We start from the raw sequence: 26,064 nt of genomic DNA on the forward strand, positions 1-26,064 counted from the left end.
TGGATAGGCGTTAGGAGGGGTGAAACATACACACACCCCCTAGCCTTAAAGGTACCCTTCCCTGAGCCCCCAGCTCCTGATGACCAGCCCTCCACCTCTGTTCCAGCCACCTGCCAGGCCCCCCTGCACACAAAGGAGCTGTTCTCACAGAGACCCTCCATCCTACAGCACAGTCTCTAGACGGCCTTCTAAACTCCAGGCCCAGCAAAACTCCCCACGAAGCATTTCCAGTGGGTTCCGATCTGCCCTCTGTGAGCTTGGAAGGGAAGGGAAGAGGCGAGCAGGCACAGAAGCAGACAGGGGAGCCCAGTGAACTGCAGGAGCCCAGTTGGGGTTGCAGGGGTTTTCTGCTGCAGGAGAAGCAGAGCAACTAACCAGCGGCCGGGCCTGAGGGACGCCCCTTTCCTGGGGTTGCATGTGTCCTTTAGCTAAGCCGCCTGGGCCACATTCTCAATGGGTTTTTCTTTTCTGCCTGTTAGTGTCTGTGAGGTTGATCAATGGAAGGGCCACGTCCACAAGACCCTGGTTTCATCGTGGCATCCCAGACCGACTAGTGCATCCACATCTGCCCAACAGTCCTCCTGTCGGGGAGGTAGAGGGAGGCGGATTGGAACCTTACTAGAGCCAATTTAACTCAATGTTAATAAACGTTAGGACATTATTTTTAATATCAATACATAGCTAAATTAGAGAAGATAGTATAAAATTCACACGAACTCTGGAGAGTATTAAAATGACTTCAAAAGCATCTCATCAGAGGCTGCCGTGTGTTCCCCAGGGAACGCTCCCCTCTCCCTGCCCTGTGGATTGCATGAAGATTGCACAGAGTTGCGAGTGGGTTACGGTTCGGTCAAGGTGTGCAGATCCGTAATAAAAGCCCCCTTATTACGGCCCGCCCCACCAAGAGCGGCAGGAAAGCCGATTGCCCCCAGCTCTGGTGCAGAAATGAAAGCCGCCGCCGCCCCATGCAACTTTCGGGGAACAACTCTGGCCTCCGGCGGCCGCGCAGGCTGCGCTCGCCCAGGGCCGCTGAGCGCTGCCTGCAGCCACCTGTCCGGGTGATCGCCGCGCCCTCCGCTTGCGCGTTCCTTCCCGCGAGTCCTACCATGTCCCCGGCGGTGACCCGGCCGGCTCCTCAGCGCGCTCAGCCGGCTGGCAGACTCATCCCGCCTCCCCTTGGCCGCCCCCGGCGCCGTGGCTCGCCAGGCTTCCCAGGATGCGCGGCTACTCGGCTGGGGCGGGTTTCCCGGACTGAAGGTGCACACCTTCCCTGCAGCCAAGTGGCCTCGCGCCAACTCTCGGGAGATCGCTGCACACCGGGATACTCCGCGGGTGGGGAATACACGCCGGATCTACTGAGATCTACGGCGATCTGCGGGAGCCTACCCGAGGCCGCGAGCCTCTGCGGTCTACTGGGGACTTTTGCAGAGTTTGCAAAGTCCCTGCCGCGCGTCCCGGCCCAGCTTCCCCATTCCCCCGAAAGCGCGGGAGGGGGGAGCTCCCTTCACAATAAAAGCCCTGCCGGGGGCTCGGCCAGCCGCAGTCTTCTGGAGTATGGGCCCAGGTGCTAGGAAGGAAAGGTCTACGCCCTGCCTGCCCGCCTGACGGGTGATGCGCCAAGGCTGGACGGTGAGGGACGCCTCTAAGGTGTGAGGGTGCTTGGTGAGTTCGCTGCAACTCGGCAATATGGCTGAGTGTTGCCCAAACTGCCACCCTCTCCTGCCAAGCAGGACAAGTCTTTTTCTTTACTGTCGCTTGTCAGAAGGACAAGTCTTTTTTTACTGTCACTTCTTCGCTTTGTTTGGGTTCAGTCCCCAAGAAGATTTGGAAGGAAAATCCGTTGACCACTAAGTTAATTAACAATGAAGAGTTTTTGTCCTTGAGAACTAATCACTGTTAAAGTCACTGAAGTAAGTGGCTGATACCTCTCTGCTTTGGATGCACAGACAGTGCCTTTGTGTCCTCTGAGTCACCTACTGCCAACAAAGACACAGTCAGAGCAAGACCTGAGAGTCTATCCGTTCCTCGTTGGGGAATGTCCTGGTCTTAGGGGTTCTGTAGTCCCAAAATCAGGGCTAGCCCCACTATTAACAGCTGGGTGACCACCGACCAGTCCCCAGACGTCTTTATGACTTGTGTCCCCCAGTGGCCCAATGTTTGGACCCCAGGATTCTTAAGAGCCTGTAGACAATGGATGGAGGCGAGGCAGAGTCAGCAGTAGGGTGCCCTGAGAGAATTTGGGGGCCAGGCTGAAAAATTAGCCTCCAATACTGAAACTAACAGGAAGCATCATTAGCTAGATGAAGACAGGCATCTTCCCAGCAGTCACCTGCCCCAGAATGATCTGAGGTTATCACTGATGGCAGTGCTTCTAAAGGGAAGCAAAGATCCAGAGAGTCCCCTTAAATTGTGTATGTGTGTATGGGCAGGAGGAACAGATGAAGGGAAAGTATTCAGTCCTTAACATTCCAGATGCTTTCTGTACATTATTTCATTTCATAACCACAAACGATCCTAAAAGGAAAACTTTTGCAAATGAGGAAAGTCAGGATTAGGGAGGTGAAGTAACTTTCCTGAGACCAGATAGCCAGTAAAGAGTTTAGCAAATCCAAATCTATTTGCCAGAACATGAAACAAAGAGAAAGACTTGATATGGCAGGAACAGGAGGCAGGATGTAGCACTGCAAACTGCAGCTTGTCTGTGCATATGGAGTACTGAAAGGACAGAGAGTTTGAGCCCTGGTTGGGAAATGAGGGAAGAGGGAGGAGGACAGTACAAACCATTCAAGGTTTTATTTAGATGTTTAGAGAGATGCTGTGATCTTTTGAGTCTCATTTCCTGACTGTGACTCCACACAAGATGTATATTAAACATATATGTATAAATGTAACTAAAAGAATGTTTTATAAAACATTACTTCATGTGATGCACTCTGAAATTTTCTATTCTATTCCAATTTTATATATTTTTAATGATGGTCTCAAATCACTAACTTAGACAGGAAGAGACTGCCCAGTATTTCCAGAATTACTGGAGGCAGAACTGTTTTTCAAAAGAAGCAGCTCCAATGACTCATGGAACACACTTGGGAAAAGCTGCTGCAGGATCTAGTACAGCCAAATAAAATGTCACACAAGAACATGGCTAAGCTGTAAAGAATTGTTTGTTGTTATAGCATATCCTCGTCCATCCTAATAACATGAATAAAATTACCTTTAAGAATAATTACTTGAAAAGAGTCATAAATCAGATTTTTGTCATTGCTTTGCTCAAAACCTACCAGAGGCTTCACATCTCCTGCAGTGTAACATGCCACATCTTACAGGGGCCTACAAGTCCTTTCACACTTTGGCCCTCATTGCTTCTCTAACATTATCTCTGCACACTCTCTCTCACTGTGCTCCAGGACACACTCACCTTCTTATTGTTCCTTGCATATTACAGGCACGATCCCACCTCATGACCTTTGCACTTGTTATCCCTCTCCCTAGAATGCCCCAGATATCCCTCATCTCCTTCAGGTCTTTGCCCAAGTGTCACCTCTTTAGTGAAGCCTTCCCTTCCACTCTATTTAAGATTGCACACTCCATTCCTCTTCAGTTCCACCTTGTAATTTTTTTTTTCTGAACTAGGCAACTTCTTGGAAGCTATATTAAAGGGTTTTAAATTTAGATAACCAGTAAATCCCTCCCTTCTAGGAAACAACACTTCATGTTTTGTTACTTTCCAAATTTTTGTTGACTGGTGGTTGGCTGCTCCCAGGTTGTTGGCAGAACCTCTGGTTACACTGCAGACCTTGCAGGTAGGAAATACTCAACTCACTCCACTGGGACAGGTTGGTGCTAGAGAGGAATATTTTATTATTTTCATGACAGGGTGCTCCAGGTTCATTAGGAGTGAGTCTATCTTTCGCCAGTTAGCAGGAGATTTCCAACTTGCTCTAAGGACGTTTTAGGGTTTCTTACAAACTGGTACCCCAGGCAGCTGCCCAGCAGGCCCACTCTCTAATAAGATTCCATGTCTAGCTCCATTCCAGACTTACCGAATCAAAATTTCCAAGGCTTGAGTGTCTTTATATTTTTTAAGCATAGCCAGGGCTGAGAACTGCTGAACTAAGCAATTCCTCTTCCTTGGCTCCCATATCCAAATGCCCTTTCTAAATGATTGTGGAATCTTTCTCCTCCTCACGGCCAGTTCTTTGGCTCAAACTTATGTCATCACTTACAGTACTCTCAGAAACTCAACTAGCATCTCAGGCTCTACTTTTGCTCTTTCCAATCCATCCTGCACATTACTGCCAAAACGTAAACATGGGCCTGCCACTGACCTGTTCCACATAACTCTCAGGATTAAGTGCAAATTCCTCAGCAGCCTAGCTTTCAGGCTCCTTCAAGGTTTGATCTCTTATTACCTCTTCAAGCCTTTTACACACTCATAAACCTCCTTCAGGGCAGTTTCCTCCATCTCAAAGCCTTTTCTTGACACAGTCCTATTTCCAACCTGACATACCTCCCTGCACCAGTCCTCTCCATCCTGAAGGTCCAGCACAGCATGTCCCCTGAAGTTTCTCTGTTGCAAATATTATCTCCTGTGACTCTCACTTCCTAGAGGAAAGGACCATTCTTGGGCCTTCTGTCTCCACCTTCCTGGTACCAAGTAGATACTTGATAAATGCTTCTGAATAAAGGAACGAGACAGAGAAGACTGAGGTTCAAAACTGAATCTACCACTCACAAAGCATGGGTCCTCAGCAAAGCCACTTCCTCTCCACTGGCTTCAGGTTCCTCATCTAACAGATAAGAAGCATCATCCCAGCCCAGCCTAACTCCCTGGATTCCTGCAACCATGTAATGTGTTCATATAAGTTACAACATCCAAGTCAGGACTTTTCTCATTGTAAACTTTCAAAAACATTTATTGAATCCAAGAATGACGAATGAGAAAAAAACTTCTTTTGCAGCAGAGAATGTTAGCATCCAGTTTACATTCTCTCTTTTTTTTCATTCACTTAACTCCTATATTTCAAGGAGCAGCAGTATACTTGGGCAAAAAATTATATATTTCACAACCTCCCTTGCAAAAAGGAACAGCCAATAAGAAACAAATGGAAGTCATTGGTGGGGCCCACAGAAGCATTTGAAGGGGGCTGAGGTAACTTACATTATTGTTCAGCAAATATTCACTCCCTGTATTAGTCTGTTTTCATGCTGTTGATAAAGACATACCCAAGACTGGGCAATTTACCAAAGAAAGAGGTTTAATGGACCTAGAATTCCACATGGCTGGGGAGGCCTCACAATCGTGGCAGAAGGCAAGGAACAGCAAGTCACATCTTACATGGATGGCAGCAGGCAAAGAGAGAGAGAGCTTGTGCAGGGAAACTCTGCCTTATAAAGCCATCAGATCTCATGAGACTTATTCACTATCATGAAAACAGCACGGGAAAGATATGTTCCCATTATTCAATTACCTCCCATAGGGTCCCTCCCACAACATGTGGGAATTCAAGATGAGATTTGGGTGGGGACACAGCCAAACCATATTATTCTGCCCTGGCCCCTCCCAAAGGTCATGTCCTCAAAGTACTTCAAAACCAATCATGCCTTTCCAACAGTCCCCCCAAAGTCTTAACTCATTTCAGCATTAACTCAAAAGTCCACAGTCCAATGTCTCATCTGAGACAAAACAAGTCCCTTCCACCTATTAGCCTGTAAAATCAAAAGCAAGTTAGTTATTTCCTAGATACAAGGGGGGTACAGGAATTGGGTAAATACAGCCATTCCAAATGGGAGAAATTGGCCAAAACAAAGGGGCTACAGGCCCCATGTAAATCTGAAATGCAGCAGGGAAGTCAAATCTTGAAGTTCCAAAATTATCTCCTTGACTCCATGTCTCACATCCAGGTCATGTTGATGCAAGAGGTGGGCTCCCATGGCCTTGGGCAGCTCCATCCCTGTGGCTTTGCAGGGTATAGCCCCCTTCCTGGCTGCTTTCACAGGCTGGCATAGGGTGGTCTGCAGCTTTTCCAGGTTCACAATGCAAGCTGTTGGTGAATCTACCATTCTGGGATCTGGAGGATGGTGGCCCTCTTCTCACAGCTCCATTAGGCAGTGCCCTAGTAGGGGTTCTGGGTGGGGGTTCACACTCCACATTTCCCTTCCACACTGCCCTAGCAGAGATTCTCCAAGAGGGCCCCACCCCTGCAGCAAACTTCTGCCTGGACATCCAGGCATTTCCATACATCCTCTGAAATCTAGGAGGAGGTTCCTGAACACCAATTTGTGACTTCTGTGCACTTGTAGGCTCAACACCACATGGAAGCTGCCAAGTCTTGGGGCTTGCACCCTCAGAAGCCACAGCCGAAGCTCTACATTGGACCCTTTCAGCCATGGCTGGAACAACTGGGATGCAGTGCACTGAGTCCCTAGGCTGCACACAGTATGGGGACCCTGGGCCCAGCCCACGAAACCACTTTTGCCTCCTAAGCCTCTGGGCCTGTGATGGGAGGGGCTGCTGTGAAGACCTCTGACATGCCCTGGTGACATTTTCTTCATTGTCTTGGGGGTTAACATTCAGCTCCTCATTGCTTGTGCAAATTTCTGCAGCTGGCTTGAGTTTCTCCTCAGAAAATGGGATTTTCTTTTCTCTCCCATTATCAGGCTGCAAATTTTCCAAACTTTTATGCTCTGCATCCCTTATGAAACTGCCTTTAATAGCACCCAAGTCACCTCTTGAATGCTTTGCTGCTTAGAAATTTCTTCTGCCAGATACCCTAAATCATCTCTCTCAAGTTCAAAGTTCCACAAATCTCTAGGGCAGGGGCAAAATGCTGCCAGTCTCTTTGCTAAAACATAACAAAAGTTACCTTTGCTCCAGTTCCCAAGAAGTTCCTCATCTCCATCTGAGACCACCTCAGCCTGGACCTTATTGTCCATATCTCTATCAGCACTTTGGGCAAAGCCATTCAACAAATCTCTAGGAAGTTCCAAACTTTCCCACATTTTCCTATCTTCTTCTGAGCCCTCTAAACTGTTCCAACCTCTTCCTGTTACCCAGTTCCAAAGTCACTTCCACATTTTCAGGTATCTTTTCAGCAGCACCCCACACTACTGGTACCAATTTAATGTATTAGTCCATTTTCATACTGCTGATAAAGACATACCCGAGACTGGGAAGAAAAAGAGGTTTAATTGGACTTACAGTTCCACATGGCTGGGGAGGCCTCAGAATTATGGCGGGAGGTGAAAGGCACTTCTTACATGATGGTGGCAAGAGAAAATGAGAAGGATGCAAAAGTGGAACCCCCTGATAAAACCATCAGATCTCGTGAGACTATTCACTATCATGAAGACAGCATGGGAAAGACCTGCCCCCATGATTCAATTATCTTCCACAGGGTCCCTCCCACAACATGTGGGAATTCCAGATGAGATTTGAGTGGGGACACAGCCAAACCATTTTACTCCCCTTTCCCCTGCTGCGAGCAGAGCATATATCTTTACTGCACTGTTGTTGGGGTTAGCCATGGACTAACTCTGACCAATAAGACGTGAGCAAACAGAAGTATTGTGTGTGCTTGTGCAGTATTGCTTGGCTTTGCATTCTAATAATGCATCATGTGAAGAACAAGCACAAAGGTAATTTGATCTTTTGAAATTAAAGTTGTATTCTAAATAAGTTACAGTCTTTAATAAAGAAATTGAAAAAAAAATTCTGTTCATCTTGGCTGCCCTTTGCTGGTGACAGTTTTTGAAATTCTGAAATTATCTTCTAAAACTGAAGTCATTTTTTGCTGCATAAGTTTTTGAAACAACCTATGCATAACCATCGAACGACTCAAGTGTAGTCAGTTCATCCTTTGTCAGGCTCCTTGTTGGCCTCTTCAAAGAGCATCAAACAGTTTTGGAGAAACAGCATAGAAATGTGTTTCTATAATCTTTTCTCCATTCTCAACCTCAATATATTTCCAAATTGAAGAAGAACATTGTTATGGACTGCAACCCCGGGGAGCCCTCATCAAGACACTACCCCTGCGGTCACCTTGATTTTGGACTTCCATTCTCCAGAACCACGAGAAAATAAATTTCCCTTGTGTCATGGGTGGGCAATGATTAGCTGGGCCCGTGGCATGGAGGGGGAAAAGAATTCACCAAGACAGTTGTAAATAAAGAAAGGCAGATTTGTTAGACAAAGTATGAAAATACATTCCAAGAAAGCAATGAGCAAATCAACATGAGAAGAGCTGCCTGCAAAGAAAAAGGACTTGCTGGAGATTTTATAGAATAGTGTTTATGCTGAAGAGGGCTTTGTGCAGTACTGATAACACCAAGGTTGCAGTGAGCTAACTTGCAGGTGTTTGGTGATCCTTGGGCGCAAGAGGGTTACATGTCCTGGACCATGAAGAAAGGCAGGCTTATAGCTTATCTGCTTCTCTTTTGCTTTCCAGTCTTCTCTTTTTAAGCCATCCAGTCTATGGTATTTTGTTAAGGCAGCCCAAAACAGGAATCCTTTTGTCCCACACTTGGAAAATATTATTTTTTGGCAGGCCAACATTTTAATATCTTTTCTATGGCTGACAACAATGACAGCCACGTCTAAAGAGGTGTTTTCCACTTTTATAAAGTCAAAAATCTTATTAAGTGCTTCTGCAGGTTTTGAGGAACTTTTAAGAGGCCAAAAATTTTCATTATAAAAGGCTCAATGTCAGGTAAGCAAATTATATGCCTTTTTAGCAGTATTGTATATAAGATATGCAGGTTATTTAGTGGGTAAGGTGTTTTCTTTCTTTCTTTTTTTGCTAAGAAATTTATAGACTGAATGGAATTTGCCAAAATTTGTATTTGCACTGTCTGCTGAACAGGCAGATTGCTGAGTAAAGTCTAGTTTGTATTTGAACACAATACCAATTATCTTTTGTGTTTTCTGTAGTTTTATTAAGATCTTAATAAAAATAAAGAAAATGATTTGAAACCTCATTTTTCAAATCAAAGTACCTAACAGCTAGGGACATGTTTTGTTGCTATGATTTGACACATCACTTAATGTATGGTAGAAAGTATGATCATTGGTAAGATTCGACAAAATCAGCTCTACACTCTAGGGGGCTAACACAGGAGTTTCCCCCTCTTTTTCCCACAGGGCTTTTTAGTTGCAACTTCTATAATCAGGAAATAAAACCTTACTCAGTTTCATGGAGCAATCAAAGGAACAATAAAATAATGCATGTTTGTTCATTCATGTGGTAAGCCCAAGCTAATTCAGTGGCCTCTATGTTCCACTGAGCATTGATGTCTTTTGGGCAAGAGAAGGGATAAAATACTTTTGACTGATTTAGAAGTATTTGAATTTCTTATCCTAGATTTGTGAGATTCAGTCTCCTCTGCATTTTCATATCTCCTTCTCCACCATGCCCAATCCCAAATTCTTTTCATAATAGGGTGCAGTATGCTTTGTTTCCGTTATTCACCTCCCTGATCTGGTTGGATGTGTCCTTCCATCTATCATTAAAATACATTATTTAGTCTTTTTTTTTGCAGTGATATCTGGGTCATGCTTGCAATAGTATAATAATAGTTCTTATTTTCAATATCTGAACTCTTAGAAAACATGGTCATAATATTCACAATGTTAAAAATTAATCCAGCACTATCTCAATACAAAGTTCAACAGCTGATCCACAGTCAAAATAAAAAAACAGACTGTTAACACTCACAATTGCAACACACTTAAGATGGACCCTTAAATCACATCACTTGGAGTGAAGCTATAATGAATATTCCATTATTGTGAACCACAAATCATGGTTGTCAACATCAGTGGTCAAGGGAAAAATAAGCCAGAGCAACTACAAAACGCAGATAATCTATACCTTATCCATTTGACACTAAAACTAGTATTGCTTTCAGCCCCTATTTTTTGGGCAGCAATGTGGTTTATCTACTTTTCCCCCAATCTTCCCCAACCAGCACCAAAAGCTGGAACTTTTCATGTCCCAAGCAGGGGTTCCTGGGATGTGGAACTTTCAATGCTAAATTGGAACAGTACTGAGCAAACCAGGACAGTTGGTCACCCTAGATTAAAGGAAGCCCACTGGATATATCAGTCATATCCACTTTCAGAACAGATGGATTCAACTAGCAACTGATACATTTACTGAGCATCCACAATGTACCAAGTATAGTGCAAGGTATTTTCATGTACATTTAATTTTTTTAAATATTTATAACAGCCCCATGAAGTAGCTATTATATTTTCTGTTTTATTATATTCTCCCTTTTATAGATAGATAAACTGAGGCTAAAAATATAGACTTCATTACTTATGGACTTGGGGAAAGAGGAAAATGGATTTTTGTCCTTCCCTTGGCTAGAGAGGAATTATATCTGAGTCAACCAAAGATCAGACACACTGGCAAGGAGGAGCAAACTGGAGAACTCTAAGGAAAAGAGAGCAAATTATAGGGGGATGAATTAGGGCCTGCTAATCCCACTATTCTTTACTGCCTCCTGGGCACTTATTTTGTTCCTGGAAGATTGGGACCTTGTTTGATTAAGAGTTGCCAAGGCGGGCGGATCACAACGTCAGGAGTTCGAGACCAGCCTGGCCAATATGGTGAAACCCTGTCTCTACTAAAAATACAAAAATTAGCCAAGCGTGCTGGCGGGCGCCTGTAATCCCAGCTACTCAGGAGGCTGAAGCAGGAGAATCGCTTGAACCTGGAAAGTGGAGGTTGCAGTGAGCAAGATCGCACCACTGCACTCCAGCCTGGGCAACAGAGCGAAACTCTGTCAAAAAAAAAAAAAAAAAAAAAAAAGAGTTGCATCCCTGGCCAGGCGTGGTGGCTTGCGAGTGTAATCCCAGCACTTTGGGAGGCCAAGGTGGGTGGATCTCCTGAGGTCAGGAGTTCGAAATCAGCCTGGCCAACATGGCGAAACCCTGTCTCTACTGAAAAATACAAAAATTAGCTGGGCACAGTGGCAGGTGCCTGTAATCCCAGCTACTCAGGAGGCTGAGGCAGGAGACTCGCTTGAACCTGGGAGGCGGAGCAGAAGTTGTAATGAGCCGAGACTGCACCATTGCACTCCAGCCCAAGAGACAGCATAAAAGACTCCATCAAAAAAAAAAAAAAAAAAAAAATTGCATCCCTTATGCAGTTGCTCTTAAACTCTTTTCCTGTTGACAAACCAGAGAAAATTCAGATCCCAAGGCACATGACCATTATCTCACAGCTAGCATGAAATTTTTTCACCCCAATCCACTATATACATGTGTAATTAATGTTAAAATAATTAAATTATTATTTAAATGTTTTAAATACATTTCTGACATTGTGTTTCAAAATCTTAGGTCTAAAATTACTGTTTCAGAAAGCTGTACTGTGGGCAAGCCATTTACCATTTATAAGCCTCTTATCAAAGAAAATACAAAATTTCTCTCTCCACTTTTTCAAGCAATAAGAATTTAGATAAAACATATTATTTAAGCTTATTACTTATTTATAACTGAAGAGTATAAATAATTGTATTTTTTCTGGAATTCTAACACTAGTTCTCACTTGCAAAACAGTCACAGCATAACCAGAAAAGATATATCACATTTAAAGACTAATTCGCTGGCCAAGCCCAAAGAGTTATTAGTATCTCATTTTCATACCTATTTATCTTGTGTTCCAAGTGCAGGCAACTAGGTAAGTATTATTTCCGTGAATATAGATTTATTATCTCCTCACCACTACAGATCTTACAGACACTGTAATAGTCTAACTCCACTATTGACGTTTGACAGCCAACACTTTTGATTCCCACCTCTCCCTCCCTCTTACCCTCTTGCCCACACCTGGACAAGCCTATTAGAACACCTGTGGGCTTCCTCCCTTGGTGCTAGCAGCAAGTTGAAACCACGTAAGCCCCTGCAGGCACAGTGGGAACCCTCACCCCATAATCACAATTAAACTTCAAGCCACTCTCCCCACCTTGTTCTCTTAACCTACTTTCAGACTGGCTTGGGTGCCTGCCCTGCCCTCCCCAGAAAGAATATTCAAGTAAAAATTCCCTCATATCCTCTTTGTACATGTGTGGCACCATCAGTTTTGATACCCAATCCAATTTTGGATGCATGGGTGGGTAGATGGTGCCTCCCACCTGGCAGAGTGATTACAACAGACATTAAAAACATAAAAAGATATTATGAACAACTTCACGCCAATAAATTTGATATTTAGGTGAAATGAACAAATTCTTTGAAAAACACAACTTACCAAAAGTAGCAAAAGAATAATAGAAAATTTGAATATAATTAAAGATATTGAATTCATAATTAAAAGCCTTCCCACAAAGAAAACTCTAGTCCCAGGTGGTTTCTCTGGTTAATTCTTCCAAATATTTAAGAAAAAAAATAATACAAACCTTATCAGAGGACTAAAGAAAAGTAGGAACACTTCCCAATTCATTTGATGAGACCCTGATACCAAAACCTAACAATAACATTACAAGGAGGAAAAATTATAAGTCCTTATCTCTCAGGAACATAGACACAAAAGTCTTAAAATATGAACAAATAAATCCAGCAATATGTATACACACACATATATGTAGATATTATATATAATGTAATATAATCATTAACAAGCAGAGTTTATTCCAAGAATAAAAGTATCATCAATGTAATTCACCATATTAATAGAATAAAAGAGAAAAATACGCTTTTAATAGATTTCGATAAAATTCAAAACCCATTCACAATAAAAAAGAAAAAATTCTCCTCAGACTAAAAACAAGAGGGCACCACCTTAATCTGCTATAGAGTTTCTATAAAGAACCTACAGCTAGCATTATACTTAATGGTGAAATATTGAACTCTTTCTCTTGAGTTTGGGGCTAAGACAAGAATCCAGTATCACTTCTACTCAAGGTTTTACTGAAGAGCTTAGTCAATGTAAAAGTAAGAACAAAAAATAAAAGATATAGAAGTCAGTAAGGAAAAATAAATATATCATTATTCATATAAATATTATTTTCTACATAAAAATGCAAAATTACCTATAAGCTAACAGAAAAAATAAATGAAGTTATCAAGGTCACTGGATACAAAGTCAATATACAAAATCTATTGTATTTCTATATACTAGCAATAAAAATTTGAAAATAAAATGTAAAAAGTATCAGTACAATAATATTAACATCAAATATTCAGAAATAGTGAAATATGTTCAAGATCTCTACACCGAAAATTAAAAAAGCTTTCTGACAAATTAAAGAAGGTCTAAATAAATGAAGTTATATAGCAAATGTATGGATAGGAAGACTCCGTATTAAAAAGATATCAATTGTCTGTCAAACTGATCTGTAAATTCAATCCCAATAAGTTTACATCAAAATTAACAAAATGATTCCAAAATTTTACATCAAAATGAAAATGACCTAGAATATCTAAGATAATCTTGAGGAATAGCAAATTTGGAGGACCTATAATATCAAGACTTATAAAGCTTCTGTAATTAAGAGTGTGGGCCAAGTGTGGTGGCCCACGCCTGTAATCCCAGCACTTTGGGAGGCCAAGGCAGGCAGATCGCTTGAGTGCAGGAGTTTGAGACCAGCCTGGAAAACATGGCAAAACCCCATCTCAACAAAAAACACATATAAATTAGCTGAGCGTGGTGGCACGGATCTGTAATACCAGCTATTCCAGGGGCTGAGGCAGGAGGATTGCTTGAGCCAGGGAGGCAGAGGGTGCAGTGAGCCAAGATCACACACCACTGCACTCCAGCCTGCGTGACAGAGTGGGACCCTGTCTCAAACAAACAAAGCGAGTGTACTATTGACAACAGAATAAAGAGACCAAAAAAGATAATAGAAAGTCCAGAAATAGGCCAGCATATATATAGTCAATGGGAAAATTATAATCTTTCAAAAATTACGATAGACCAATGGGAAAAATATGAACTTTGTCCACCCCTTAGCACCATAAATAAAAATTAAATTGAGGCAAACCATAGACCTAAGTGTAAAAAGTAAAATGATAGTGCTTATAGAAGAAAACACAGGCAAACAGCTTTATGACCCTGCTGTAGGCAAAGGTTTCTTAAATAGGACACAAAAAGCACTAATCAGAAAAGACTGCTAAATTTGGCCAAGCATGGTGGCCCACGCCTGTAATTCCAGCACTTTGGGAAACTGAGGCGGATCACCTGAGTTCAGGAGTTCGCAACTAGCCTCTACTAAAAATACAAAAATTAGCCAGGCATGGTGGAGGGTGCCTGTAGTCCCAGCTACACGGAAGGCTGAGGGACGAAAATCACTTGAACCCAGGAGGCAGAGGTTGTAGTGAGCCCAGATGGCGCCACTGCACTCAAGCCTGGGCGACACAGAGAAACTCTGTACCAACAAAAAAAAAAAAAAAAGGAAACAGAAAGAAAAAATTGCTAAATTAAACTTCATTAAAATAAATAGTTTTTTTCTGCATCAAAAGACACAATTAGGAGAGCGAAGAGGCAAGCCACAGACTGGGATATTCACAGTATGTATATCTGATGAAGGATTTTATCCAGAATATGTTAAAAAGTTCAAATCATTTTTTTTTAAAGACAATCAGCTCCATGGGGGAAAAAGGGGTGCCAAAAATTTGAACAGGCATGTCATATATAGAATATCCAAATGGCCAATAAGCATTAAAAAACAGTACTCAACATCATTAGTCATTAGGCAAATATAAATGAAAACTAAAATGAGTTACCACTCTATCCCTACCAGAATGGTTGATACTAAAATGACTAATGAGAAGGAGAATGTGGAGCAATTAAAAACTCTCAAACATTGCGAGGGACAGTATAAATCATTAAAACAACAGGCCTACCTCAGAAATACTGCAGTTTCAGTTCCAGACCACTGCAATAAAGCGAACAGCACAATGCAGTTATGTTTATACCACAGTGTAGTTTATTAAATGTGCAATAGTATTATGTCTAAAATATTATAGGTTGGCACCACTAAAAGTAATGACAAAAACTGGAATTACTTTTGCACCAACCTAATAACAATGTATAACCTTAATTGTAAAATGCTTTATGGATAAAAACACTAATGATCATCTGAGACTCCAACGAGTCATAATCTTTTTGCTGGTGGAAGGTCTTGCCTCAATGTTGATGGCTGCTGACTGATCAGGGTGGTGGTTGCTGAGGTTGGCATGGCTGTAGCAATTTCTTAAAATAAGACAACTATGAAGTTTGCCACATTGACTGATTCTTCCTTTCATAAAAGGTTTCTCTGTAGCATGCAATGCTGTTGGATAACATTTTACCCACAGTAGAACTTTTTCAAAATTGGAGGAGATTCTGTTTCAAGAAACCACTTTCTTTGCTCATCCATAAGAAGCTACTTCTTATCTATTCAAATTCAATCATGAGATTGTAGCAATTCAGTCACATCTTCAGAGTCTACTTCTATTTCTCCATTTCCTCCACATCTGCAGTGACTCCCTCCATTGAAGGCTTGAGCCCCTGCAAAATCATCCATGAGGGCTGGAATCAACTTCTTCCAAACTCTTCTTAATGTTGATATTTTGACCTCCTCCCATGAATCACGAATGTTCTTAATGGCATCTAGAATGGTGAATCCTTTCCAGGAGGTTTTCAATTTACTTTGTCCAAATCCATCAGAGGAATCACCGTTATGGCAGCTATGGTCCTACAAAATGTATGTCTGAAATAATAAGACTTGAAAGTTGAAATTACTCCTTGGTCCATGGGCTGCAGAATGGACGTTTTGTCAGCAGGCATGAAAACAACATGAATTCATCTTCTTGTGCATCTCCATCAGAGCTCCTGGGTGACTAGGTTCATTGTCAATGAGCAATAATATTTTGAAAGAAATCTTTTTTTTCTGAGTAATAGATATCAAAACCGGCTTAAAATATTCAGTAAAACAATATTCAGTAAACAGATTACTGTCATCTAGCTGTTGTTCCATTTATAGAGCACAGGCAGAGCAGATTTTGCTTAATTCTGAAGGGCCCTAGGATTTTTTTTGAATGGTAAATGAGCATTGGTTTCAACTTAAAGTTATCTGTTGTATCAGCTCATTAAGAGAGTCAGCCTGCACTTTGAAGCTTTGAAGCTAGACATTGATTTCTCCTTTCTAGCTATGAAAGTCCTCTTCTTCCAACATAAGGGTGTATCATCTGAATTGAAAATCTGTTGTTTAGTGTAGACATCTTCATCAATTATCTCAGCTAGATCTGGATAACTTACTGCAGCTTCTCTGTCAGCACTTGCTGCTTCATCTTGCTCTTTTATGTTATGAAGACAGTTTTGTTCCTTAAATCTCACAAACCAACCTCTGCTAGCTTTAAACTGTTCTTTTGCAGCTTCCTCATCTCTCAGCCTTCATAGAACTGAAGAGAGTTAGGACCTTGCTCTGGATTCAGCTTTGGCTTAAGGGAATGTTGTGTCTCGTTTAATCCTCTATCCAGACCACTAAAACTTAGTTATTTCACTTCCGTGAATTCACCAGGGTAGCATTTCTAATTTCCTTCAAGAACTTTTCCTTTGCATTCACAAATTGGCTGTTTGGGGCAAGGGGCCCAACTTTTGGCCTGTCTTGACTTTTCACATGCCATCTTCACTAAGCTTAATCATTTCTAGCTTTTAATTAAAAGTAAGAGATGTGTGACTCTTCCTTTCACCTGAACATTTAGAGGCCATTGTATAGTTATTAGTTGGCCTAATTTAAATATTATTAAGGTCTGAGGAGTGGGAGGGTGATGGAGAAAATGGCTGCTTGCTGGAGCAGTCAGAACACACCCAACATTTATTGAATAAGTTTGCCGTCTTATATGGATGAGGGTCATGGTGCTCCAAAACTATTACAATACTAACAACTAAGATCATTGATCACAGATTGCAATAACAGATGTAATAACAATGAAGGACTTTAAAGTATTGCAAGAATTACCAAAATGTGATACAGAGATACAAAGTGAGAACATGATGCTGGAAAAATGGCGCTGATAGGCTTGCTCAATGCAGGGTTGTCATAAAACTTCAGTATGTAAAAAATGCAATTGCCTACCCTATAACAGTTCCACTCCCATATATATGTATGTGTATATTATGTATGTGTATATTATGACCAAAAAAAGTGTGTATTATGACCAAATTAATTATGCTAGTCTCAAGTTTGCTTTTTCATACAGGCTATATATTTACATATACACAAATACATATATATGTGAATGGAATTGTTTTATTATAGCGTAGACATATGTTTAGCATACATATATATATAATGTATATGTATATATTTACATATACATATATATCTCTCTCCAAAAAGGAGTACTGAATAAGTTATCCCAAAGGCATATAAAAGGATGTCCATACTAGCTTTATTCACAATAATCCCAAACCTAAAACCAACCAAATATCCATCAACTTGTGGTATATTCAGTCAATGGAAGAGTATTCAGCAATTTTAAAAAGCCTCTGCTACATACCACAACATGGATAAATCTCACAGATATATTGTGGTGAAAGCATCTAAACATAAAAGAGTACATATTAAATGATTTTATTTATATGTAGAATAGATAACACTAACCTATAGTAATATAAATCATAATGATAACTAACCCTTGGGAGGAGATTGACTGTAAGAAAACTTGAGGAAGACTTCTATGCTACCTTGATCTGGGTGGAGGGTACAATAAATCTCACTATTTGCCTCCGCTAAAGACTACCTTGCTAGTCTCAAGCTTGCTTTTTCTCACTTAACAATATATTGTGACCATTTACATGTCAGCAAAGATATCTCTTTCATTAATATTAAGTTGTTGGCGTCTTTTTTCTTTTCTTTTTTTGTGACAGGGTCTCATTCTGCAGCCTGCATTCTGCACTGGAGTGCAGTGGTGTCATCATGGCTCACTGCAGCCTCAAACTCCTGGGCTCAAGTGATCCTCCCACCTTAGCCTCCTGAGTAGCTTGGACTACAGGTGCATGCCACCACACCAGGCTAATTTTGTTTTTTAGAGACAGGGTCTTGCCATGTTGCCCAGGTTAGTCTCGAACTCCCAGCCTCAAGCTATCCTCCCGCCTTTGCCTCTCAAAATGCTGGGATTACAGGTGTGAGCCGCCGCACATAGCTGGACATCTTTTTTTTTATTAAACATACTTTCAGGAATCTTGTTCTCCAAAGTAAATTATAAATGCTACAGTGGCAGGGGCTCCATCTTACAAATCCCATGAGGAAAGGGAACTTGGAGCTGTGGAAATAGTCCTGGGTTTAAAGCTGAATTTTGCCCCTTTGCCTGCGCAACCTTGGACAATTACACACCTTCTCCAGATTCAGTTTCCACATCTATTTTTTTTTTAAATCAGGACAATGCCTACACATGAAGTCGTTAGAAAGTTTTAAATAGGCAATGAATGTAAGGAGCTCAACACCTAGTAGGTTCTCATCAACTGATAGCTCCTTTCTCTTCCATCCTCACCAAGCCTTGCTCACAGAGCCTTCAATAAAGCTGTGATTATTTTCTTACTTTGCTCCTGTATCCAAGCACCAGGGTAGAGAATGAATGAAGGGCAGTATCAGCTCAACAGTCTTCCTAATACCAATCATTTCTTCTCGAGGTCAAGAGCTTGTTTTTAACTTGCTTTTAACAAGAGTTTGTTTTTAATTTGGTTTAACTGACCACGTCATTTGAGATTTGAAGATGAATCCTGAGAACTCATAGTAATGGGTTCCTTGAGTCCTCTCACCAGTCATGGCCAGCAATCCCGTCAGCAGGAATAAAAGGGAAGAAATGCACTGAGCTCTAAGCAGGGTTTGACACATCCAGGCTGATCCCAGAATCAATGGTACAAGAAAGAAATATTTTAAATAACGAGAATTTGAAGAAGCAAATAGCACCACCAAGTGGCCAGCATTCCATATGGAAGTTGTTCTATGCCCAGATTCAGCCGTGAGTCTTTCCTAGCTACTGTATTATGTCTTGGCTTCACAGGGGTGGAGAGAGAAATAAGATAAATAAAGGACAGTGAACACAGTTGATCCCTCCATCTGTTCCTCAACAAGATCTGTGGATATGTGCCCACTGTGTTTTGGGCCTCCTAACTTCATAATCAGGCTCTAATTCAACCTCTTGCCATGGCATTTCATAGACTTTAACCTGTACAAACCCCACCCCACTCTTATTTACTGCCAGCTGAACTCTCAGTGTGGGATTTATAAAAATATATTTCTTGCCACAGTTCCTGTCTTCTACCATATATGGCTGCCTATCTACTTATGGGTTTTCCTGAACAATATGACTACAGTTTATTCAAAGATGTAATCTTAGCACCAATCATGATGCTTGGCATGGAGAACGAGCTTAATAAATGTTTTTGAGCAAACTAATATAAAAGTGATTCAACTGTACAATATATGATGTATCCACTGACTTCAGAAATCATTTCACTCACTCCTTGATTCAACACGTATTAAGTACCTCCTATGTGCCAATAATTGCGTATGGGGCTAGGGTGACAAAAATGACTAGAACACCAGTCCTCTGCCCGCAAGTATCTCTAGGTGGGCAACAGACAGTTATGAACATGAATAATATAACCAGAGCTATGAGAAAGGAATTAGCAGGCTTCTCTTGATACCTGGAGGAGAAAGAGGAATTCAACTTGCCTGAGTTGATGAGCTAAGGCCTCCAGGGCTTCTGAGCCAAAAGAGTGTTTAGGATGGGTAGTTCTCCAGATGGACTATAAATGGGGGGTTGGGGAGAGGAATTCTAGTCAAAGAGAACAGGATGCTGTGCATGGAGTCTGAGCAGGGTCACCTCTGGACTTCAAAGAGCAAGAAGCTGAGCTTTCTGTTGTGTTTGAGGGATACAAAATACCCATCTTCACAAGGGTAGCATTTGAGGGCACTGTGGGAAGCAATAGGGGAAAGCCCTCAAAACTTTGTCCACAAAAGTAATAATTTCCTTTTTGACAACCAGGAATATTTGAAAACATTTCAAAATAACAACCTCTCTTTTTTCTCCCTGGTAATCCTTTGGCAACTCTGCTTTCCTGATCCCTTGTCTGTTTCTCTCCTCTCTCCTTTCTCCCCAACTTGTTACCTTTCCCCTAACCAGTCTGAGAATTCCTGCAAGAATCCATAGGAAGCACTGCTGCCCCAGGTTAAGAGAAAAAATTAAAAATGGATCTTGAGCACATTTCAGGACCACAGACAGTGCATGAAGCCTACCCTTCCACTGACATTTCAGTCATGCCAGCTCCAACTCATTAGGCCCTCTGCAGACTTGAAAACATGGCCTCCAAGTTCAAGCAAACAAGGAAACACGGACACATCCAGAGGCAATAGGAGAAGTTAAAATAACAGATAGAACAACCAGACAAATATTAATCAAGGTATAAGAGATCTGAAGAATACAAAACAAAGTTGGCCTGATGGATCTTTATAGAATACTGCAACCAAAAATTGCAAAATATATATGTTGTTTTAAAGTATGGAACATTTCTTAAAATTAAGTGTCCATTGTACAGTCTCAACATATTTCAAAAGACTGAAATCATAAGAGTATACTATTTAAAAAGTATTCAGCCAAGCTAGAAATCAGTTACAAAAAATAACTAGAAAATCCTCATGTATTTTGAAATTAAGAAATACACTTTTAAATAACAAATGGATCAAAGAATATATTCATAATATAAATTAGAAAATTTTTGGAACTGAATGAAAATGAAGATAACAGTTGGAGATGCAAAGTAGTAAATACAGAGAAGTTTACAGCCTAAACTCATATATTAAAAAATAAAAAGGTGGAAAACTAAAGAGTTAAACACTAGCCCAAGAAGTTAGAAAAAGAAAAGCAAAAACAAAGGATAGAAGGAAGAAGTCAGTAAAGATGAGAGCAAAAATTAACAAAAGGGAAAACAAACACACAATAAAGAAGATTAAAGTTAAATTTAAAGTCCTTTGAAAAGACTAATAACATGGATAAACTTCTAATGAGAACTGATCAAGAAAAATGAGAGGTCACAAATAACCTCTTTTTCATCAATGAAAAAGACATAAGTGCAGATTCTATAATAATTAAAAATAAAATAAGATGATACGAATAACTTTATGCCACTACATTTACAATTTTAACAGGAAATGAAAATTTTTTCAGAAAAAATACAACAGAAAAAAAATTTTTTAAATCTGAAATCATCCTATGAAGTAGACTGCATCTGTAATTAAAATCTTCCTACAAAGAAATCTCCACGCCCAGAAGCATTCAATTTTGTGGGCTTCCACAAAATTAATATGGAAAAAACAATGCTAATGTTATATAAAGTCTTCCAGAGAATGAAAGAAAAAGGTATATCCTCCCCAACTCACTGTATGAGGCTATCACAATCTTGATAGCACAAAACCCAATGAGGACAGTATAAAAAGAAAATTTAGAGCCCAATATCATTCGTGAGCATGGATGCCAAAATATTCTACAGTATACAATATAGTATACATATTTGTTATGCAGGCAACAAAATTTGGAGATGCAGGTAAAGTAGTAAATACAGGGAAGTTTGCTATATAATACTATATAGTATACATATTTACAAATAGTAAATCAAACATCAAATTTTAAAAAGGGGAGAGGGAGCTAATATATCATTACAAATATTAGTTTATTTCAAGGATGAAAGATTTAACATAACAAATCAATCAATGTAATTGGCTACATTAATAGATTAAAGGATAAAAATCCTATGTTCATCGCAATAGATTTCAAAAGAGCATTTGATAAAATTCAGCCTTCTTCTCTTTCCTAATTATAAATTAAGGAAAAAACCTTACTGGCTGGGCACAGTGGATCACACCTCTAATCCCAGCACTTTGGGAGGCCAAGGAGGAAGGATCGCTTGGGCTCAGGAGTTCAAGACCAACCTGGACAACAAACACAGTGAGACTTCATCTCTACTAAAAATAAAAAAAAAAATTAGCTGGTCATGGTGACACGTATCTATAGTTCCAACTTTTGGGAGACTGGGGCAGGAGGACTGCTTGAGCCTGGGAGACTGAAGCCTGGGAGACTGAAGCTGCAGTGAGCTGTGATTGTACCACTGCACTCCAGCCTGGGCTACAGAATAAGACTCTGTCTCAAAAAAAAGAAAGAAAAGAGAAAAGAGAAGGAAGGAAGGAAGGAAAAGAAAGGAAAAAACCTTGCTAAAACTAGAAACAGAGGGATTCCCCTTCATCTTGTAAAGAATATCTATCAAAAGTTATAGTAGGGTGGGGGGAGGGAGAGCATTAGGAGAAATTCCTAATGTAAATGACGAGTTGATGGGTGCAGCAAACCAACATGGCACATGTATACCTATGTATCAAACCTGCATGTTGTGCACATGTATCCTAGAACTTAAAGTATAATAATAATAAAAAGTTACAGTAAAGATCATACTTAATAATGAAATTATTGAGATTGGGAATAAGGCAAGAAAGCCCACTATCATCACTGCTATTCAGCATGGTAACAGAGGTTCTAGCTAGTTTAATAAGAGAAATAAATAAAAAGTATGAGGACTTCAAAGACAGAAACAAAACTGTGATTATTTAAAATGATATAAGTCTAAAGTAATCTACAAATTAATTATGAGAATTAGTAGTTTAGTAAGATAGATGGATATAAACTCAATATAAAAATGCCAATTATATTTCTACATAACAGTAACATTGGCCAAATTAAATTTTTAAAAATCCACTTGTATTTATTTTCTGTCACTGCCATAACAAATTATAACAAACTTACTGCTTTAAAATTTTTTTAAATGTATAGACAAATTTATCATCTTACAGTTCAATAAATCAGAAGTCTGACACAGATATCATCAGGCTAAAATCAAGGTATCAGCAGGGCTGTATTGATCTCTGGAGCCTCTAGTGGAGGATCTATTTTCTTACCTTTTCCGGCTTATGGTTCCCTTCCTTCGTTCTTAGAGCCAGTAACATTGCATCACTTTCATCTTCTTCTGAAGTCACATACCCTTCTGACTATAGTCAGGAAAGGATTTCAAGTTTTAAGGTCTCAGGTGATTAGATTGGGCCCATGCAGATAATCCAGGATAATCTGCCCATCTCGAGATTCTCAACCTTAACCACATCTGCAAAGTCTATTTTGCCATGTATAATATGTATAAGGCAATATATCCATGGGTTCTAGAGATTAGGGCATGGATATATTTAGGGGGAGGCATTATCCTTCCTATCACAATGCAATTTATAATAGCATTAAAATGTCAATTATCTAGGAATAAATCCATCAAAAGGTCTTTAAAATGCAACACATAAAACTGTAAAACATTATTGAGGACAAGTGACCACACCAAATGGCGGCATAGGAAGCTCTAGGAGTTGGTCTCTCCACCAAAGCAACCACTGGGCTGGAAAGAGCAATTGGAATCAACTAATTCAGAAATCTGGAACCTGATCAGATACTTAAAACAACCAGGTTAGTGCTCAATGAAGGGACAGACTGCCCGGGGGTCGGGGGGCGTGGGCAGTCTTGTTTTGGTGACTGGCTGACCACCGATAATGGATGAGAAACTTCAGTGACCACAAATACGGAATACACATCTTGCAAAAATAGTTCAGAAAAGTCACAAATGGATGGCTGCAGCACTCAACAAGCAAAAATAAACAATTCTTAAGTAGTAAAAGAATCAAATTTCCAGAGTTACCACTCTGGAGTTAATATTCAGAATGTCTTGTTCTCAACAACAACAAAAGATTACAAAGCATACAAAGAAATCTGGCCCACTCCCAGGAAAAAAAGAATTTGGCAAAAACTATCACTGAGGAAGCACAGTGGTTTCTCTTATATTTGATGCCACTGATCCACCACATACTGACCTTAGGCCTTGTTGTATGTAGTTTCTTTCCTTTTACTATTCCTCCATGTTAGAGAAAAGACCTATCCTTCTTAGGCTTTGTTCAGCAGAGCTTCTATTGCTACTGGGCTTTTGCAACAAATATTGACATTCTCATTTGATTCCTCCACAGTCACTTAGCATGCCCTATCTAGTGCCTCCAAACTCAGGGACATTAGTAAAATCTTGTGTGGATATACTCTAATTACTGTAAGCTTTCTCAGTAAAGGTCTTGAGTCTTTCTCAAAGACTTCAGTCAGACCCATCTACACCAGCCTGAAGAAAGTCATCAATTAGAAGCAATAAGGTGGTGCTATGGTCTGAATGTGTCCCACAAATTCACGTGTTGGAAATTTAACCCCCAAAGCAACAATGTTGGGGTGGCGTCTTTTGAGAGGTGTGCAGGTCATGAGGGAATTGATTAATGCTATTACAAAGAGGCTTGATGGAAGAAGTTTGGTTCCCTTTTGCCCTTCCACCTTCTGAGTACACAGCATTTCTCCCCTCCAGAGGATGCAGTGTTCAAGGTGCTATCTTTGAAGCAAAGAGCACACCCTCACCAGATACCAAACCTTCCAGTGCCTTAATTGGACTTCCCAGCCTCCATGATTATGAGAAATAAAATTTCTGTTCTTTATAAATTACCCAGTCTCAGGTTATAGCAGCATTAACAGATTCAGACAAGTGGTATGTTGAGATTCACTCTCTTCTCTTTATGTAGTCTTTTATTCTTTCAGGTCAACATCAGGCCACAAGGGTGGGGAGTTAGAGAGTTGGATGTCTGTGCTCAACTCATCATCTTAAGCTGAAACATTCTAAATGGTATTTTAAAACACAGAACTGGTCTATTACATCTCTATTAGCTGCAACTTTGGGGGTGAAGTTCATAAAAACGTAACTCACTTCCTAGCATTGCTATTAATGTTGTTTCAGTTCCCATTGTGCTACAAAACTCAGTAAAAGTATACTACCATTTTTGTTATAACCGCACAGACACTTCTGAGATCTCAGTCTGCCTGGAGCAAAAAAAAAACTTTATTAAAGTCTAATCCAGTAAATATGTTGCTGTCAAGAAATTGTTTTATGTATCATCTCAATAACTCTCCAGCTCAAACTGTATTCCAGGGCTTCCCCTTCCTTCAAGTTGTTGGTCTGGTGGCTGGCTCCTTCACATAGATGGCCTGTGATATGATTTGGCTGTGTCCCCACCCAAATCTCGTCTTGAATTGTAGCTCCCATAATTCCCACGTGTTATGGGAGGGACCCAGTGGGAGATAATTTAATTATGGGGGCAGTTTTTCCCATACTGTTCTCATTGTAGTGAATAAGTCTCACAAGATCTCATGGTGTTATAAGGGGAAAACCCTTTTGCTTGGTCCTCATTTTCTCTTGCCTGCTGCCATGTAAGATGTTCCTTTAGCCTTCTGCCATGATTGTGAGGCCTCCCCAGCCACATGTAACTGTGACTCCACTAAACCTCTTTTCTTTATAAATTACTCAGTCTCAGGTATGTCTTTATCAGCAGTGTGAAAACAGACTAATATAGCCTGCAATGCAGATTCTTTCATGGTGTGGCTTATTAGACTCATGTCCCAATCAGATCTGAGCGGTTTCTTGGCATAGGCAATCCTACTGAGGCAAGCCACTTGTTCTCACTACCCCAACAGCTCTAATAGATTCCTCTCACTACAGAGAAGTCTGTGGGTCTTCCAAACCACTTTAGGATCCCATTTCCATAGCCTACCTTATGCCTACTGGAAACACCATAACCCCCCACCATGCCAAACTCCACTTAGCAGAAACAATCATGGCTAAGACATGGCAGGCAAAGAATGGTCTCTCATAGCTGGGCACGGTAGTTCATGCCTGTAATCCCAGCACTTTGGGAGGCTGAGGCGGGTGGATCACCTGAGGTCAGGAGCTCGAGACCAGCCTGGCCAACATGGTGAAACTCCGTCTCTACAAAAAATACAGAAATTAGCTAGGCGTGATGGCGGGTGCCTGTAATCCCAGCTGTTCAGGAGGCTGAGGCAGGAGAATCACTTGAACCTGAGAGGCGGAGGTTGCAATGAGCCGAGATCGTGCCACTGCACTCCAGCCTTGCGACTGAGCAAGACTCCATCTCAAACAACAACAACAACAACCACTAAAAAGAAAAAAA

The 26,064-nt window shown here is 40.7% G+C and overlaps 1 protein-coding gene across 1 annotated transcript in view; it reads right to left on the minus strand.

The window, feature by feature from the left end:
- The window catches only part of GASK1A (golgi associated kinase 1A), a 76,186-nt gene extending 74,722 nt beyond the window's left edge, over positions 1-1,464 (minus strand). The window contains exon 1 of the mRNA XM_024244858.3: positions 1,106-1,464. Within this exon, the coding sequence (XP_024100626.3) occupies positions 1,106-1,108 (3 nt within the window). The 5' untranslated portion in view covers positions 1,109-1,464. The remainder of the gene's footprint in view (positions 1-1,105) is intronic.
- Positions 1,465-26,064: the final 24,600 nt, after the last annotated feature.

This window comes from Pongo abelii, chromosome 2 (genome assembly GCF_028885655.2).
Source record: "Pongo abelii isolate AG06213 chromosome 2, NHGRI_mPonAbe1-v2.0_pri, whole genome shotgun sequence".
NCBI classification, from domain to species: domain Eukaryota; kingdom Metazoa; phylum Chordata; class Mammalia; order Primates; family Hominidae; genus Pongo; species Pongo abelii.